The sequence below is a fragment of the Scyliorhinus torazame genome, chromosome 21 (assembly GCF_047496885.1).
Source record: "Scyliorhinus torazame isolate Kashiwa2021f chromosome 21, sScyTor2.1, whole genome shotgun sequence".
NCBI classification, from domain to species: Eukaryota; Metazoa; Chordata; class Chondrichthyes; order Carcharhiniformes; family Scyliorhinidae; genus Scyliorhinus; species Scyliorhinus torazame.
In genome coordinates this window covers 86,803,515-86,823,461 of record NC_092727.1, presented here as the reverse complement: position 1 = coordinate 86,823,461, position 19,947 = coordinate 86,803,515, and the positions used below count along the sequence as shown (strand labels likewise).

Here is a 19,947-nt window from a genome sequence, read left to right as displayed (position 1 = left end):
GCCCGTCGGGGCCTCCGATCCCATTAACGAGTGAAGCATCATGCTCACATATGCCCCGACGTCCGCCCCTTCTGCACCTTCGGGAAGACCAAGAATCCTTAAATTCTTCCTCCTCGCATTATTCTCCAGCACCTCCAGCCTTTCCACACACCTTTTGTGTTGTGCCTCGTGCATCTCTGTCTTCACCACTAGGCCCTGTATTTCGTCCTCATTCTCAGCAGCCTTTGCCTTCACGACCCGAAGCTCCTGCTCCTGGGTCTTTTGCTCCTCCTTTAGCCCTTCAATCGCCTGTAATATTGGGGCCAACAGCTCCTTCTTCATCTCCTTTTTAAGTTCTTCCACGCAGCGCCGCAGGAACTCTTGTTGGTCAGGGCCCCATATTAAACTGCCACCTTCCGACACCATCTTGCTTTGTGCTTGCCTTCCTGGCCGCTGCTCTAGAGGATCCGCCGCAATCCGGCCACTTTCCTCTCCTTTTTCCATCCGTGTCCAGGGGGGATTCCCTTCTGGTTTACCGCACAGTGGTTTTAGCCGTTAAAATTGCCGTTGGGGCTCCTATTAAGAGCCCAAAAGTCCGTTCCACCGGGAGCTGCCGAAACGTGCGACTTAGCTGGTCATCGCCACACCTGGAAGTCACTCCCTTTTATTCTAAGGCTGTGCCCCCGGGTCCTAGTCTCCCCTGCTAATGGAAACAACTTCCCTACGTCCACCCTACCTAAGCCATTCATTATCTTGTAAGTTTCTATTAGATCTCCCCTCAACCTCCTAAACTCCAATGAATATAATCCCAGGATCCTCAGACGTTCATCGTATGTTAGGCCTACCATTCCTGGGATCATCCGTGTGAATCTCCGCTGGACCCGCTCCAGTGCCAGTATGTCCTTCCTGAGGTGTGGGGCCCAAAATTGCTCACGGTATTCTAAATGGGGCCTAACTAATGCTTTATAAAGCTTCAGAAGTACATCCCTGCTTTTATATTCCAAGCCTCTTGAGATAAATGACAACATTGCATTTGCTTTCTTAATTACGGACTCAACCTGCAAGTTTACCTGTAGGTCGTTCTGTAGTTAAGAAGGCAAATGCAATGTTACCATTCATGTCAAGAGGGCTAGAATAAAAGACACAGGATGTACCTCTGAGGCTATATAAGGCTCTGGTCAGACCCCATTTGGAGTATTGTGAGCAGTTTTGGGCCCCGTATCTAAGCAAAGATGGCCTTGGAAAGGGTCCAGAGGAGGTTCACAAGAATGATCCCTGGAATGAAGAACTTGTCGTATGAGGAATGGTTGAGGACTCTGGGTCTGTACTCGTTGGGAGTTTAGAAGGATGAGGGGGGGATCTTATTGAAACTTACAGGATACTGCGAGGCCTGGATAGAGTAGATGTGGAGAGGATGTTTCCACTTGTAGGAAAAACTAGAACCAGAGAACACCATCTCAGACTAAAGGGACGATCTGTTAAAACAGAGATGAGAAGCCATTTCTTCAGCCAGAAATGAATCTGGTGGAACTCTTTGCCGCAGAATGCTGTTGAAGGCAAATCACTGAGTGTGTTTAAGACAGAGATAGATAGCTTCTTGATTAATAAGGGGATCAGAGGCTATGGGGAGAAGGCAAAAGAATGGGGATGAGAAAAATACCAGCCATGATTGAATGGCAGAGCAGACTCGATGGGCCGAGTGGCCTAATTCTGCTTCTATGTCTTATGGACTTATTTTCTTTGAACAGTTTTGTTTATTTATGATAAAGAATGTGGAAGCAAGATTGTTGGACTGGCAAAGCCTTAAGGCTTGTTTAGTTCTGGCCTTGTGTAACTGAGACTGACATTGATAAAAATCAAATGACTTCCAATGCAATGCAGAATGAACTAACCTTTTCCTCATTGAGTTCTGACTCCATTGAGGGATTTCCTAAAGACTCTCAGGCGCCCGAGTGTGTTTTAATCGGGTTGTTTTCACTGCTGTATGGAATTACTGAGTTCCTCCCATTCAGGTGTAGGGAGTGTTGTACCTGTGTCGCAGGCTCTGCTGTCATGGAAGGGGCGGGAATGAAACCAGCCATGCTATGCACTCTCAAAATCAGGGGAGGCAGTAAAACTAGATTGGCTGTGTAATCCACCTAAACGCCAGGCACTTAGCTGGAAGCAGTCCAGAGGCTGAAAGCACCTGCGCGGGAGACACACACACGGGATTTGTAGCACAACCCCAGTATTAACTGAAGCATCGGAGTTGCCTTCAATCATATGCGGTCCCAGGAGTTGGTAAGGATTTATTTTTCCTCCTTTTTTCCTGTTTTCCTGGGTTAGTAACTAGGGGGTTTTCAGGGAGAGGAGTTTGGGTGTGCGGAGGTGGAGGAACTTGGGTGTGGTGCACTCTAATGCTGATAGTTTGTGTAGAACTTGTTCACTTCTGTCGTGTTTAGGATTTACAGATCTCTGGGCAGGTTAAGTTCCCAGTCGGCGTTGTGATCTAAACTGTTTCTTTTATGCTTCTTTTCCTGCCTGTGAGCTTCTCGAGGAAGTAGCAAGCATTTTAACAACTGCTGTCCAGTTTTGAGGTGCAGTTATGGATACTCCAGCTTTTGATCTAGCAGACTTGGATTGGCCAGTGCAGGAGAGGCAGAATTAATAAGTTAAAAACACCAACAAGCGCCAGCCTGTCTCGTTAAAAAATAAATAAATTTAGAGTATCCAATTAATTTTTTTCCTATTAAGGGCCAATTTAGCATGGCCAATCCACCCAGCCTGCACATCTTTTGGGTTGTGGGGGCGAAACCCACGCAAACACGGGGAGAATGTGTAAACTCCGCACAGACAGTGACCCAGAGCCGGGATCAAACCTGGGACTTCGGCGTTGTGAGGCAACTGTGCTACCCACTTGCGCCACCGTGCTGCCCCTCCAGCCTGTATAGTTAAACATCAATGGTTTGATGAGTCTTTCCAAAGGTCACCGTGATGGTCAGACTGAGGCAGCACAACTTATTTTAAAAGTCAAATGACAGCTGGCTGTGTTTGGCTCAATCTGAAACCTCATATTCCGAAATAAATTTAGTAAAGCTAGTACAAATAGATGTATGCCATATACAATAGTGCTGCTCTCAAAAGTGACACTGTGCCCTCGGAAGATTGCATTACAGGGACTAAGTGCCCATCTGTAAATTCCAGTTACTACGGGTTGATTAAGTGTCTCTGCCGGGTCACCTCTGCTCCCTGCTTCTTCCTGAATACATTGATTCATTGTCCAGTGCTGGTTCTCAGTGATTCATCCAACTAGCCAACTTCAATGTGTGAGTGACAGTCTTTAGAATTAATTCTTGCAATGTGGGCGCCACCTGCGTTTATCGCCCATCCATAATCATAATAATCTCATAATCTTTATTATTGTCACAAGTAGGCTTACATTAACACTGCAATGAAGTTACTGTGAAAAGCCCCTAGTTGCCACACTCCGGTGCCTGTTCGGGTACACAGAGGGTGAATTCAGAATGTCCAATTCGCCTAACAAGCACATCTTTCGGGACTTGTGGGAGGAAACTGGAACACCCGGAGGAAACGCACGCAGACACGGGGAGAACTTGTAGACTCCACACAGACAGTGACCCAAGCCGGGAATCAAACTTGGGACCCTGGCGCTGTGAAGCAACAATCCTAACCACTGCTACTGTGAGGCCCTAGTTGGTTGCTGGACCACTTAAGAGCACTGTCAGAAGTCAATCACATTATTATGGGCCTGGAGACCATATATAGACCAGACCTGGTAAGAAAAGCATGTTTCCTTCACCTAAATTACATTGTTCAACCAGTTTCTTGTTTAACAAAGAACTCGCAGATTCATCAACTTCAAAATCAATTTGTACTGATAACAGCTTATAAACTGAATTCAGCATTGAAAAATTCCATTGTGAACCCACATTCTCTAGATTATCAGTGCAGTAGCGTAACCATTATACAGTAGTCTGTCAAGCCATTAAACAGTAGGAGGGTATCCTATCTGAGTTAATCCTGTTCTCACAGGTAGGCTTTGCGAAGATAGTGCAGTGATTGGGTGAAATGTCTTCTGCACTGTGAGTCGAAGTCACTAACACACATGCATACTACACATAACACAGGGAAGAACTGTGCTACACCTTAGGCAAAACCAGTTCTTGACTGTGGGAGTGCTGCAATATTCAAGGTGCTGTAACTCAGATGGGAGTTAAATGGAGTTGTCTTATTGTTGCATACGAGGCTGGGAGAGAAGAAGTGAGATATTGGCTGTCCCTGCATGGCAGGCATCAAATCCTTAGATTTAGATGTATTGTCACATGTACTGAGGTACAGTGAAAAGTATTGTTCTGCGTACAGTCCAGGCAGATCGTTCCATACATGAAAAACATAGGATGTACAATAAATATAAAATGTAAAAACATAGACATAGACATTGGGTGAAGCATATGGAGTATGGTGCTACACAGTAGAAAAGATGCGTGGAGAGATCAGTTCAGTCCATAAGAGACTAATTCAGGAGTCTGGTAACATTGGGCCAGAAGCCGTTTTCGAATCTGTTAGTCCGTGTTCTCAGACTTTTGTATCTTCTGCCCAATGGAAGAGGTTGGAAGAGAGAATAACACGGGTGGGAGAGGTCGTTGATTATGCTGCCCGCTTCCCCGAGGCAGCGGGAGATGTAGACAGAGTCAATGGATGGGAGGTGGATTCGCGTGATGGACCGGACTGTGTTCATGATTCTCTTTAGTTTCTTACGTCTTGGGCCAAGCAATTCCCATACCAAGCTCTGATGCAGCCAGATAGGATGCATCTGTAAAAATTGGTCAGAGTCAAATTTCCGTAGTTTCCTGAGGGAAGTATAGGCATTGTTGTGCTTTCTTGGTCATAATGGTGACATGGGTGGACCAGGACATATTGTTGGTGATATGCACACCTAGGAATTTAAAGCTGTCAGCCATCGCTATCTCCATCTCCACCTGAACATGATGAGCCATTTGTTTCTTTTGAAAATCGTAAAAATTACCATATCTTAAAATCCGCAGGGCAGCAACTCAAAGGCCAATAATCATGAAAAACAAGGGTTAGAATTTTTTTTTTTACAAAAAAATTGTTTCTCAGTGTAATGTTAAAATTTTTTTAAAAAAGGACACCAGATATTCAATTACCATCAAAATGGATTTGATGAATTAAGGCCGGAAGCCACATGAGCCCTTAATCAGGCCCATGTTGCTCTGGAGCTGTAGGTTGTGAGAGCCCAAGCTTTATGGAAATTAAATTAGAACAAAGACCTTGGAAAGGGTTGTGGAATATGTGGAATAAAAAAATGCAAATCATTATGGAAAGAATGGTAACTCCGTATTCAGATAATTAGCATACTGTACTTTGATGGCACATGTTCCAGCCTGATGCCTTCACTCCTGCTGGTTAGTAGTATAATTTTCACCTCTTCTCCAACACTACTTCTGAGTTACATGGGAGTTGCGACACGGAAACCCCTCGCTGTATTTATTTCACTTGATCGATCATTCCTAAGCCCCAGGTCATAGATATTGAAGAGGCTTCAGTAGTTAGGTAGTAGCAGGGGAATTTAATGTCTTTTCTATGGCTGCCAGAGTCTACACAGGGAGATGAAAAGGCCATTCATCCACCCACTGCCTGTTTGATTATTCAATCAGGATATGGTTGATCTTTTACCCGTATCTGCCTAAATTATCTGTCCCTCTTCAATATTCCTCAGCCAACAAAAATCTTATCAATCTCAATTCTGAAAAATTCAGTTGACCCAGCATCTACAGACTTTAAGGGCACGATCGACCTGAATGGGGACAGAATTCCACAGCGCGATTAGCCGGGTGTTTCCCGGTGCTCGCTCGGAGCACCAAGAAACGCCACACTACCGAACGACCATTCGGGTAGATTGGGGGGAACTCATCAGTTCAGGACGAGATCGAGACGCAATTTTTAAATGGTGTCCCCAGCTCTCAAACTCTGACATGACCCCTGCAAAGCCCCAACTCACCCATAAGGAGCATCTTCAGGGGCCCACCCGCACTGAGCAACCTCAGTCCCAATCCACAACACAGGAAAAATGCCAGCCTGGTACCCTGAAATTGCTCCTGCCGGATGGCACTGTCAGGCTGTTACTGCCAGGGTGCCAGTGCCAGGGTGTCAGTAGTTTGACAAGGTTAGTTTACATTAATGTGAAAATAGGAAACAGCACCAGCTCCCTATTTTTGCACAGCAGAATACAGAAAGATGTAATACTGTAAAATATAAAACTGTTGGCTTACACACTCCTCCAATTATGAAGAAATTACCTGCGGCTTCATAGCATCATTGAGGATCTCAGGTCATTCCAAGAGTTCTTTAGCCAATGCAGAACTTTTGAAGTGTAGTCGCTGTTGTAAAGAGACATTTACAGCACACAGGAGGCCATTCGGCCCATTGAGTCTATGCTGGTACCCACAGAGCAGTCCAATCAGTGCCAAGCTTAAGCTCTGTAACCCTGCAACTGCAAATTTATTTCCTTCAAGTACCCACCCAATTTCCTTTTGAAACCATTGATAGTTTTCACTTCTATTAGCCACATGGACAGCGGGTTCCAGGTCATTAATACTCACAGCAAAAAAAGTTCTTCCTCACTGCATGTCATGTTGAAAATCTTAAATCTAAGTTCCATTGTCCTTGTACCATTATGTCATAACCCATAGGGGATGTACAGGGTGGGAATGATTGTCTACCCCGTGTCCTTTGCGGAGTACGAGCTCCCACATTAAGGGGCCGGGGGAAACTCAATTAATGTTGCATATAAGGTTCGGCCAGTTCAGCACTGACCTGTCGAGGCCTGTTTGGGAACTACTGGGGGCTGTGTGTTACAGCCTTGTAAATAAACCAAAGTTTCTTTGGTACACCTCGGTGTGGACACTCCGTGACATCCTGAAACATTTGGGTTTTTTTAAAAGGCAATTTAACGTGGCCAATCCACCTACCCTGCACATCTTTTGGGTTGTGGGAGTGAGACCCATGCAGACGCGGGGAGAATGTGCAAACTCCACACGGACAGTGACCCAGGGCCAATATCGAACCTGGGTCCTTGGCGTTGTGAGGCAGTAGTGCTAACCACTGCGCCACCGTGCTGCCCCACCTAAAATTAGTGAAAGGGAGATTTTTTTCCCTGTCCACCATATCTAAGACTGTCAATCTTGGAAATCATTAGCAAAGTTTCCCTTCAGTCTTCTGTGCTCCAAGGAGAACAAATACAATCTTTCTAACCTAAGCTTGCAACTAAAACCCCCCCACCCCTGGAACCATTCTGATAATTCTCCCCTGCAGCTCCTCAAGGACCTTCACATATTTTTTAAATTGCAAAAACTCTAACCAAAGGTTTATTGGGTTTTCGCTTTTTACATGTGGCAGTACAATCAGAAGAAGGGAGTGAAACATGCAAAGTACCCAGATAACATTGCCCCTGTTCCAGCCCTCTTGTGTATGTGCATTGGCTGGGCTTGTCTGCAGGTTTTATTTGCATGTTTCCATCTGGGGTGGGGGGTAAGTGGCGTGAACAGGGTTAGTTCGGTCTGTGTTTGTCCCCGTTCTGCCTGGGACGTTTGACCCTGCTGTCGGGACCTCTTTTTGTGGCCTTGTTGTCTGCCCCCTGTCGTCTGCCTCAGTAGCAATATTGGCTGCTGGCTTCAAACAGGGCCTGGAACCAGTTGGTGAATGGCTCCCACGTCTTGTGGAAGCATTCTTCCGACCCCCGGATGGAGAATTTGGTTTTCTCTAGGCAGAAACTTCCAACAGGTCGGAAAGCCAGTCTACAGCACCAGTGGTGCTGCTGGTTGCCAGCCGAGCAACATGCTTCGGTGGGCGATTAGGCAGGCAAAAGCAAGGGCACCGGCCCCCCCTCCCCATGAATAGTGGACGGCACGGTAGCACAGTGGTTAGCATAGTAGCTTCACAGAACCAGAGTCCCAGGTTCGATTCCCGCTTGGGTCATCGTCTGTGCAGAGTTTGTATATTCTCCTCGCGTCTGCATGGGTTTCCTCCGGATGCTCCAGTTTCCTGCCACAAACATTCCTCCTCAGACATCTGACTTGAATTTTCCCACAACGGAGAGGTGAAAATGGCAAAAGTGGCTGGAAATAAGATCCAGCCCATGAACTCGCCACTATAATAATACTCTTTATTGTCACAAGTAGCCATACATTAACACTGCAAAGAAGTTACTGTGAAAAACCCCTAGTCGCCACAAGCCAGTGGCAGACCGGGTACCCAGAGGGAGAATTCAGAATGTCCAAATTACCTAACAGCACGTCTTTCGGGACTTGTGGGAGGAAACCCACACAAACACTGGGAAAACGTGCAGACTCTGCACAGACAGTGACCCAAGCCGGGAATCGAACCTGGGACCCTGGCGCTGTGAAACAACAGTGCTAACCACTGTGTTACCATGCTACCAATACTACGGATGGAATGGGGGAGGGCCGTGCTTTTTTACAGCCAAGGTTCACAGAGCTAGCTAGCCATTTATGGTATCTGCTGTCTCCACACAATACTGATTGTTGCATCCCTGTAGTGTGAAACCTGGAGTGTGCAGCCTCGACCAGATAAAAGCAGGCCTGAACTCACCATTAGGACAGCCTGGTGCGCCTTTGGAGCGGTACGGTACCCCTTTGGAACTTTTCCCCGGACACCTTAGCGGGAGGCAAAGGGCCCTTTGGTGGAGGTCAGGAGCCCGTCGGAAATATTAGAAGTTGGCATAAATGTGCATAAAGAGCGCATAAACCCATTACTGTCAAGCTCACTGGAACTGTCAACAGACCTGTCAAAATCAACTGTCAACAGACCTGACAAAATCAACTGTCAACAGACCTGTCAAAATCAACTGTCCACAGACCTGACAAAATCAACTGTCAACAGACCTGTCAAAATCAACTGTCAACAGACCTGTCAAAATCAACTGTCAACAGACCTGTCAAAATCAACTGTCCACAGACCTGACAAAATCAACTGTCAACAGACCTGTCAAAATCAACTGTCAACAGACCTGTCAAAATCAACTGTCAAAACTGACAGAGGAACTAGCCAAAGGTCCTGTCAAGAGGATCTGTTAAATCTGACTGTCTTTTTCTAAGTTTTAATTTTTTTACTCCATCCTTAAAGTTACGAAACCAATGCACAGAGTGGACAAGGCAAACCGTTAATGCATCTCATTGTTTGCTCCAAAAACAAATTCACATTGAAGCCAATTCATGGTCCCCCGCAAGGGAGACACACACGAACCAAGCTGACATGAAAAGGCATTGCACCTCATCTTGGGCTTGATCTGATGCTTGATCTTTTGGCAAAAGGCCAAGAAACAATAATTCTGACTGTCAAAGGGAGCTGTCAAGCTGCCAATGCATTGAAAAGTCCTGCTCTTTAAATGTTTGAAAGAAATACTTGGGAGTGCTAAAAGAAAACAATGCTTGGAATGGGCACAGGGCCATATGTTGACACGGAGGGTATGGGTGGTTATGGAGGTGAATACAGGGCATACTGTGACATGGAGGGTATGGGAGTGGGTAGGGGGCATGAGGTGGCATGGATAGTGCATGGGGAATATGGGGAGGAGAGCCCCCCCCCCCCCCCCCCCAAAAGCAAACATTCTGACTTCTGGGACGCTTTCCCCCAAGTCAGGTTTGTATTCGCAACTTGGGGGCGAAGATCTAGGCTATAGCCCACTTACCAAGCTCATTTCTTGGCATCTGGTCCACGAATGCCGCTTTGTTTAGTTGGGACAGGAACATACTGATCAAGGAAGTCCTCCTGAACACATTTCAGTAACCCTTCTTCCCCCTCATCCCAATGAATATATGCTGGACCAGAAATGCAAAAATGGTGGAGCGATATCTAGCCTTTCCTCAGAAACCCAACCCGATTGTTATTACACTAATATTGGAAAGCATATGCTCCAGATTTGGCTCTCTGATACTAAAACTGGCAACCAATAGGCCCGAAATCTGTTGTGAATTTGAACTGGGAAAACGAGTAGACCGTCCCGACAGCCCATTCTACCTTTTTATTTTATTATAAACTGATCTGTGCCTCAGCTCCATTTACCCAACTTTGATTGTTATCCCTGGATATCAGTGTAACTTCAAAAGTACTTAATTGACTGGAAAGAGTTTATGATGCCAATCTGTTGGTCCCAATTGTTAACATTTAATTGATGCAGCATCTTTTGGCAGAGACTTCCAAATTTGCACAGGATGTCTTGTGTGAAAAGACCACTTAAGAATGTCTCTCCTAAATAACCTTGTTCTAATTTTATGATTATCCCCCCTTGTTCTAGATTCTCCCACCCTAGCAAGTCCTTTTCTCATTTAAAAAATACCGTAATAAACTTCGAAACTCAATGGATCAACTCTTGAGGCCCTAATTTTCAGCTGAATCTGTACTGTACCCAAATTGCATTTATGTAGTGCCTTTCACATCTCTAGGATGCCCCTAAGCATTTTACAGCCAATGAGGTACTTCCGAAGTGTAGTTACTGTTGTAATGTAGGAAACATCATCAGCAATTTGCGCAGAGCAAGCTCCCACAAACAACTATTTAATAATAATAACCTTTATTGTCACAAGTAGGCTTACATTAGCACTGCAATGAAGTTACTGTGAAAAGCCCCATTCACCACACTCCAGCGCCTGTTCGGGTACACAGAGGGAGAATTCAGAACGCCAATTGATCAAACAGCACATCTTTCGGGACTTGTGGGAGGAAACCAGAGCACCCCTTTGGAACTTTTCCCTGGACACTTCAGAGGGAGGCAAGGGGCCCTTTGGTGGAGATCAGGGGCGGGATTCTCCGACCCCACTGGCTGGGTCGGAGAATCGCCGGGGGGCGGCATGAATCCCGCCCCGAAGACGGCTGCCAAAATCTCCGGCGCCGGGGTTTTGGCGGGGGCGGCAATCGCGCCGCGCCGGTGGGAAGCCCCGGCGATTCTCCGGCCTGCGATGGGCCGAGCGGCCGCCCGTTTTCGGCCGGCGTAAATCAAACCAGCTCCTTACCGGCGGGACCTGGCTCTACGGGTGGCCTGCGGAGTCCTCAGGGGGGTGTGGGGGGATCTGGCTCCGGGGAGTGACCCCACGGTGGCCTGGCCCTCGATCGGCGCCCACCGATCCACGGGTGGGCCTGTGCTGTGGTGCGGAGAAGAACCCCCCTGCGCATGCGCTAGGATCACGCCAGCACACACTGGCGCTCCCGCGCAGGCACCAACTCGCGCTGGCCAGCGGAGGCCCTTTTGCGCAGGTTGGGGTGGCGCCAACCCCTCCGGCGCCGGCCTAACCCTCGAAGGTGTGGAGATTCCGCACCTTCGGAGCGGTCCGACACCGGAGTGGTTCACGCCACGCCTCGCCGCCGGTGCAGCCCTCCCCACCAGTTCAGGGAGAGTCCCGCCCCAGGTTCGGGCACTTGTTCGGGTACAGTGAGGGAGAATTCAGAATGTCCAAATTACCTAAAAGCACGTCTTTCGGGACTTGTGGGAGGAAAGCGGAGCACCCGGAGGAAACCCACACAGACACAGGGAGAAGGTGCAGACGCCTTAGAAACAGTGACCCAAGCCGGGAATTGAACCTGGGACCCTGAGCTGTGAAGCAACAGTGCTAACCACTGTGCTACTGTGCTGCCTCTAGGATAGCGGCTAGACTATCTGTCATTGGGATGTTGATGGAGAGACCATTATTGGCTTGGGCACCAGTAATAACTCCCCTATTAATCAAAATAGGCCGGGATTCTCTTTTCCGGGGGCTGGCAGGAAAATCGGCGCCAACTACTCCAGCGTCAACAGACCCCGAGGTGCAGAATTCTCTGCACTTTCGGGGGCTAGGTGGAAGCCGGAGGGGTTGGCGCCGCGCCAGCCGGCACCGAAGGGATTGCTCGAGTTCGCGCACGTGCCAAATGGGCGGAACCGCCGGCGTGTTTTGCCGCATGCATGGGGGGTTCTCTTCTCCACGGGGGCCGGCGCGAAAGGAAGGAGTGCCCCCACAGCAGAGGCCCGCCCGCAGATTGGTAGGCCCCGATCGCGGGCCAGGCCACCGTGCAGTCCTCCCCCTGGGGTCGCTTCCCCCCGCGCCCCCTGAGGACCGTCCCCGCCATGTGGGACCATGCCTAACTCACACAGCTGGACTGGACAAAAACGGACGGCTGCTCGGCCCATCGGGGCCCGGAGAATTGCCGTGGGGGGACGCTTCTAATGGCTCCCGACCGGCGTGGCATGAACCCCGTCTGAAAAATGGCGCCGGAGAATACGGCAGCCGGTGATGGGGCGTTGGGCAGGATTTTCGCCGCCCCCTGGGGATTCTCCGACCCAGCGGTATGATAGTGTTCTGGTATCATTTACCTGAGTGGGCGGACAGAGCCACAGTTGAATGTCAGGAAATCCTCAGCAGGTCTGGCAGCCTCTGTGGAGGGAGAAACAGAGTTAACGATTGAAGTCTGTGTAAGACTCAACATTAACTCTGTTTCTCCACAGATGCTGCTGGGTTTTTCCAGTTTTATATTTCCTATTTCCAGCATCCAGATTCCTTTTATTTCAGTTCAATGTCCCTCCTTCTAAATTTGGCTGCAGGAGGGACTTGAAACTACAAACCTCTGACTGAAAGACAGAGTGCCAAGAACTGAGCCACAGCACGCCAAGGGAAATGTATCCATTCTGATTAGACTAAAACTTAAGGCAATAAGAAATTTAAAACTTAAGGGAGCAAATTATTTGCCGTTAATATTACTTGATATACAATGTGCATCGACCTCGGTGATTGGAAGGGAGGTAGGTCATGACCTCGCCTAACCATCCAATGATTCCATTGCTATATTAGCATTTACTTGCAGGTAAACATTTTCTGGGATGAACCGGTCCTCCCCAGCCCCCTTCCCCCGCACAGCATGTGTTGTGGTGGCGGAGGCAGCCCACCATTGGCTGACAATCTTCTGGTTCTGCCGTTGTCAACAGGTTTTCCCGTTGCTTGCACCTCCTCCGCCAACAGAAACCGCCAGAAAACGTCAGCCATTGTGTCATACATAGTTGGACCATGATTGCCATGTCGCTGTGTTAAGTGTATTTCTACAACAACTTGCATTAACAGAGTGAAACATCACAAGGTGCTTAAGAAGAATGTCGCTGAATACATTTTGATACTCAGCCACAGAATAACATGTCAGGACATGTGTTCAAAAACTAGGTGAAGAAAATAGGTTCAAAGAATGCCTTTTTAAAAATTAATTTACGGGACGACGGCATTGCTGGCTTGGCCAACATTTATTGTTCATCCTTGATTGCCCTTAAGGAGGTGGTGGTGAGCTGCCCTCTTGAACCGCTGCTGTCCATTTGGTGCAGGAACACCTACGGTGCTGTGAGGGAGGGAGGCCCAGGATTTTGATCCCACAGCAGAGAAGGAACGGCAATAAAATCAGGATGGTGAGTGGCTTAAAGGAGTTGGAGAGGCTGAGAGATTTAGGGAGGTATTCCAGCCCTTTGAGCCTGAGCTAAAAGTCTGCTAGCAATCATAAGGTGATGCAAATTAAGGATCCGCAAGAAGCCAGAATTGGAGGAGTGGAGTGATTTCATAGAGTTTTCGGGCTGGAGAAGGTAGTTACAGCAAAGCACACAGATACATTTTCCACAGGAATCTCAATATATTTGAAGCTGTGATGGGGACGAACTTTTGCATGGAAAATAATTTTGTTTGGTACCTTGTTTATTTTTTGAGTATCTCACAATACCCTTCCAAGGTGCCACACCATAGCAATGCCATTTCTGTACTAATGCCCTGTGCATTATGCCCTGTGATTGTATGCTGAGTTGAAACTCTGGCAGTTTTCCAGGCTGACAATGAATTATACAATCTGGTCCAAATTTATACAGGTTAGGTGGATTGACCATGCTAAAATTGCCAGTTAGTGTCCAGAGATTTGCAGATTAGGTGGGGTCACGGGGATAGATCGGGGGGAGTGGGTCTAGGTAGCGTGCTCTTTCAGTGGGTCAGTGCAGACCTGATGGGTCAAATGACTTCCTTCGGCACTGTAGGGATTCTATGGGTTCTCACTGGTTGTGATGCAACTGGAGTGGTCCCAGATCAGCACGATGTATTGTTCGTCAGTGCCAAATGGATTGAAATAAATTAACAGCACTTAATGGCTAAGTACGACCAAAAATAGTCTGATTTATTTGTGTTTCCTGGCCACACTTTACAATATCTTGGGCCAAGGCTATTTCTATAACATCAGGCTAATTTTGAACTATATCGCTTTTCCTTCCACTGTTCCTGGGTTAAAATCCTGGAACAATATCCTGGGTCAAAAACTACCTACACCACATAAACTTGTTAAAAATTATACTTGCATGGGATGTGGGTGTCACTGCAAGGCCAGTACTTGTTGCCCATGGCGAACGGGCGCGATTTAACTAATTGAGAACAAAGTCCCACAGCGAACGCGTTTAGCTTGCAGCGCCTTAAAACACATGACTGTACAATGCAGCTCATGTTGTATAAGAAGCCTCAGTGGGGAACATGCGGCAGAAGCCTCACAAAGCCCGGTTTTGTACCCTGGGAAATTCCGTTCGCTGGAACTCCCCAGTATAGCAAGAGATTGGACGCCATTTTTAAATGGCGTCCCGAGGCTCCGGAAACACCCCCCCCCCCAACCCTACTGCACTGTGGGAGGGTCCCTGGCCACCCCCTGCCCCCCCCCCTCCCCAGCACCCACGCAGGGCATCCACGGCCCGATCGTGCGCACGCAAAAATGGCAACTTGGCGCATTGGCAGTACCAGCCTTGCACCCCGGTAGTGCCCTTGCCTGTTGACAGTGACACCTAGACTGCCAGGGTGGCACTGCCAGGGTGCCCAGGTGGGACTAGCAGTGCCAGGACACCACCCTGCCCAAAGTGCATGCAGCTGGGTGCTCCGATCCCTTGGGGAGACCCTCACGAGTGCCGTTCCGTCTGGTCCCTGTTTGTGGGGGCCAGTGCTGAATGGCACTTCTCTGAGGTGAAGGGGATGAATCCCAAAGTTTCAGGTACCTCGGGAATCTGCACAATAGAGTGAGACACAATAGGTGGGGTTTACATTGCAACGTGTCACCAGATCGCGTTGTATCTCGCGAGGCGTTGTGAACAAAGTAGATCCCGGGAGTGGGTCTCCTGACTTTTAGCGACCATGTTGTACCCCAGTGAGCTGCTTTCGGGTGCAGCGTGGCCATTGGATTGCACCCGTTATCTTAATTCTTGAATCTCTGCAGTCCCTCTGGTGTAGGCACAGCCACAGTGCTAGCAGGAAAGAAGTCCCAGGAATTTGATTTTGGGCAAATGTGAGCTAATTGGGAAAAGTTAGCACAGATAGACCTACATTGGAGATAGTATAGCAAAGATTCACTAGATTGGTCCCTGGGGTGAGAGACCTTTTCAATGATGTGAGACTGAAGTAAATTTTGCCTCTTTCCTCTGGAGTTTAGAAGAATGAGAGATGATCCAATTAAACATATAAGATTATGAAGGGATTTGTTTGAATAGGCACTTAGAGGTTCTTAGTTTGAGGATAAGAAACCAATCATTTAGGACTGGGTGAAGAGAGATTTCTTCACTTAAAAGGTTGTGAATTTGTGGAATTCTCTACCCCACATTCTCTACCCCAGATGGTGTGGATGCTCCATTGATGAATACATTTAAGGCTGGGAGAGATAGATTGTTGGTCTCCAGTGGAATCAAGGGACATGGGGCATGGGCAGGAAAATGGAGTTGAAACCCAAGATCAGCCATGATCATATTGAATGGTGGTGCAGGTTTGATTGGTCATAAGGTCTACTGCTGCTCCTTTCTCTTGTGTTCTTTGTTTTATAAGTAGATGCTTAGGCTGGGGGGAGGTAGAGAAGCTGTCAGAACAGTATGTGGTTTTTAACAGCATTATGTAGCTGTAGGGATTCTGTGTATGCACATTTATTGCATGATGCCTGAAGCCCTTGTGGAGTTAGGAGGAAACCAGATCAAATCAATCCATGTTGCTCAGTGATCCACATAATCGTTGGGAAGACTGACATATATTTCAGATAAATACTTTTGTTTGCACATTTGCTGCAGGAGAGGATGATCACACCATGACAATCTGAAGCAACTGTGGTCTAAAAACTAAGGCGGGGCAGGAAATGGCCCATAATGGCCATTAATTGGCCGCTTAAGTGCCTTCATTGTGGCGAAGAAAGTTTTCCCTCCGAGGCCATGCCCTCCCCATGTCTGCATGGGTCTCACCCTCACAACCCAAAGATGTGCAGGGTAGGTGGATTGGCCACGCGAAATTGCCCCTTAATTGGGAAAAAAATAATTGGATATACTCTAAAAAATTTTTAAAAGAGAGTGGTCCTTGCTAAATAGATCCAGGAAAAGCCACAGCCAATGTCCAGCCAACCTCCACTGCTGGGAACTCACTAAAACTCCTGTAAGCATGTGTGGAAAGACCAAACCATGCTGCACATTACCGAGGAGTGACCCCTCTGGGACTGCGTGGCGGACTAATCACCTTAAACTCAGCAAATGAGGAGGCTGTTGTTTGACTTTTGAGGTTTTTCATTTGCTAAATAAAATAAATCATGAATCATGAGATCAAGGACGCATAGGCTAGATCTGGCGGAGTGGGGGTGTGGTGGAAGACTAAAGTAGTTGGCTGTATTTATGGTCTAAAGAATGTCCATCCAGAAGCGCTTGAGATTGTGTGTCAGCCAGCTGGTTGTTTCTTTTAATATAAAAATGAAAACTCAAGGACTAATTTACAAAAGGAAATTCATCAGTCATAGAGGTCGACAGTACAGAAAAGGCTCTCTGGCCCGTCGTGTCTGTGCCAGTCAAATAAAACACCGAAGTGTTCTAATCCCAGCTTCCAACACTTGCCTTGTGTGCCTTGGCATCATGAGTGTGCATCTAAATACTTTTAAAATGTTATGAGTGTCTCTGCCTCCACCACCCTTTCAGGCAGAGAGTTCCAGACTCCCACTACCCTCTGGGTGAAAAACGTTTTCCTCACATCCCCTCAAATGAAGCAAATGATTTTGCCTCTCTGCACTTGGGTGGCAGTTTTGAATGTGGTTGGTTCAGCAAATTTACATCATGAAGTGTGAAAGTGGTATCTGGTGTCAATAAATATGGGCGGATGTGATTCTACTGTTAATATGTTCGTAAACACAAGAATGATCTCAGAATACCGACAGGTTCTTGAATTGTCTGATGTGCCATTTATAAATATATCCCCTGTGCACAAAGATGAGCTGAATGCGGTAAGCTGAGCAATGATGCATGACGAATCCAGAAACCAGAGGCTGTACCAAATTAGTTGCAAAGTGTTCTGTTTCTTTTTTGTTCCACGCACCAACACGATAGACTCAGGAAGCATCAGACTTCAGTGTGCTTTTTACTCTTGACAGCAGTAAGGTTCCGTTTTGCTGTTTATGCCTTGATCTGAAATCTAGCCAGGAAATGACGCTACGGTCAGATGTGGTAGTTAACCTCCTTTTATAGTGTTGCAATGGGCTCCACGATGTGAGGTGTTTACTGCCTGGAATCAGACTCTGTTGACATGACCAGTGTTATTTCCACGGCCTTTCAAGGTTCTAAGAACATGGACCACTACTCGACTTTTGGAGCCTATTCACAGGTAAGCGAATCTCGAACATCAACGGGGCACGATTGGCACTAGGTTTCCCTTGTGGTTGCTCGTACTTGCAAAAGCTTGCAACTGAAAACGCTCAAAGCGCTGGTCACTGTCTGTTTTACAGGCAGCTGCTTCCCTTTTCTTTCCCCTCCCATGTCTTCCTGTGCATCTGTGCAGTAGGTAAATATTCTTCAGTATTTTGGAAATGTCATCAGCCAATTATTGCAGTGATGGCTTGTAAACCGAAACGGTTTATAAGAAACTCTCATAGACATAGCTAGAGTGAGTTTTGCTCTGCAAGTTTAGAATAGGGATAGAATCTTTAATTTGCACTGAGCAGCGTCCATTTCTCATGTATTAGAAGCATCGCTATGCAAACAGCATTAGGACTGAGTGTGAAGGAGCAGGATCCATCTCCACCTGGTCCACTCCAGTTGGTCTCTTCCGTACTCTGGGAGGGTATTGATCTATAGGCCATTAAGCTAGTTGCTGTGCGGTGACTCTCCTATTTAATATATCTTAATAACAATAACCAAAGGCAAAATGAAGGACTATTTCAATAGCACCTTTCACGGAAACTTTACAACTCGTGAGGTACTTCGTAAGTGGAGTCACTGTTGTAATGTTGGAGACGCAGCAGCCAATTGGCACATGGCGAGCTCCCACAAACAGCAATGACAATCTGTTTTGTGGTGTGGATTGAGGAATAAATATTGATCAGGCAGCAAGGAGAGAACCCCCCCAGCACCCCACCCCCCCCATGCACACTTGGCTCTTCTTCAAAAATGACATGGGATCTATCCACTTGAGCAGGCAGACATGGCCTCAATTTAACATCGCATCTTAAAGACGATGCGATTGATAGTGCCACACTCCCTCAGAGCTACACTGGAGTGTCAGCCTTGATTTTTGTGCCCTGGAATGGACTTAAACCCATAACCTTCTGACTCAGGGAGAGTGCTACCAACTGAGCCATGACTGACACCCAATGTCTTTTCTGGCTGAGCCTTCCTTGACTTTACTGGTTTAGCAACATGTGTAGCATGATGAGCGCTGGTCATCAGCTATCAATTAATTTACACCAACGGATGTAAGTGTCATGTTCTGTAGACTGACCGGTATTAATGATATACTGCAGAACATCTAGTTCAAATAATTTATTATAAAACAAACGCGTGGTAAAGATAACTGGAATAAATATAATACAAACTACTAACACTAACTAATTAATCTAGCTACTGCAAAATACATCTGGCCGTCAACACGACTTACTCCCAACTCCCCTAGACACAGTCACGTGGTAGGTTTTCACTGCCACCTAGTGGTCGGAGGTTGTATACATTATTATATACAAGATTGCTTATGCATATCATCACAGTAAGTTGCACCAGCTTCCAGAAAGAAAGCTGATAAATTGGTTTGGCGGGCAAACCTAAAGGGAATGAACTGCTGAGTGAAAGGAATAAAATGATGTCCATTGCCATTGAAAATGAATGCATGGGAAAGGACGGAAATGATTTGGTTTAAAGATAATTCGATTTAACCTCTTTTGGATGGCCAGCAGCAGGCCATCAGTCAGTCATTATTCACAGCAATTCACATTGGTGTCTGGTATCCATATGAGCACATTGTGGTGGGAAATTGAAATTACGCATCTTCTGGCTGCTGGAAATGGCGCTCGAAATAGGAAGCCTGATTCCAGGAAACTCCTGGATGACCTACGCAGGAAGATTGGGAATCTTTGGACAGGATTTTCCGGTACCTCCAGTGGTGAGCATCGGCATGGGCGGGACTGTTGATCACTCTCCATCTGTCCTGCCTATGATGTTACCCGCTGTTAGGGGAACCAGAAAATCCTGGTCTTAGTTGCAGATCTGGTGGATGAGAGTGAGGCAGTGGAGGCTTTCTATCGAGGGTTCAGCTGACACTCTCCTGTCTCACTGCAGTATATCTACAAAAAGGACTAGGTAGCTACATAGAGCACACATAACGGGAGCAAGATTGAGCAGGTTCTTTGGAGTGGAGGACAAATGTGGGAGGTGTGGCGGGAGCCCGGCAAACCACGCACATATGTTTTGGGCATGCCCGGCACTGGAAGGGTATTGGAAGGGAGTGACGGGAGTGATTTCGCGGGTGGTGAAGGCCCGGGTCAAACCAGGCTGGGGGTTAGCTCTATTTGGAGTTGCGGAAGAGCCGGGAGTGCAGGAGGCGAAAGAGGCCGACGTTGTGGCCTTTGCGTCCCTAGTAGCCCGGCGCAGGATCCTACTCATGTGGAAGGAGGCGAAACCCCCCGGAC

The 19,947-nt window shown here is 47.3% G+C and overlaps 1 protein-coding gene across 4 annotated transcripts in view; it reads left to right on the top strand.

Annotated features, from left to right (window-relative positions):
* Nucleotides 1-19,947, top strand: part of LOC140398388 (rho GTPase-activating protein 27-like) — a 394,188-nt gene that overhangs the window by 251,399 nt on the left and 122,842 nt on the right. Inside the window, exon 1 of one of the 4 annotated variants that reach the window (XM_072487023.1) lies at nucleotides 2,117-2,259. The exons of 2 other annotated variants lie outside the window; for them this stretch is intronic. In XM_072487023.1, coding sequence (XP_072343124.1) covers nucleotides 2,242-2,259 — 18 coding nt within the window. In that variant the 5' untranslated portion in view covers nucleotides 2,117-2,241. Of the gene's footprint in view, nucleotides 1-2,116; nucleotides 2,260-17,561; nucleotides 17,655-19,947 lie in introns of those variants that run through there. One more of the 4 variants, XM_072487022.1, reaches the window with a different exon arrangement.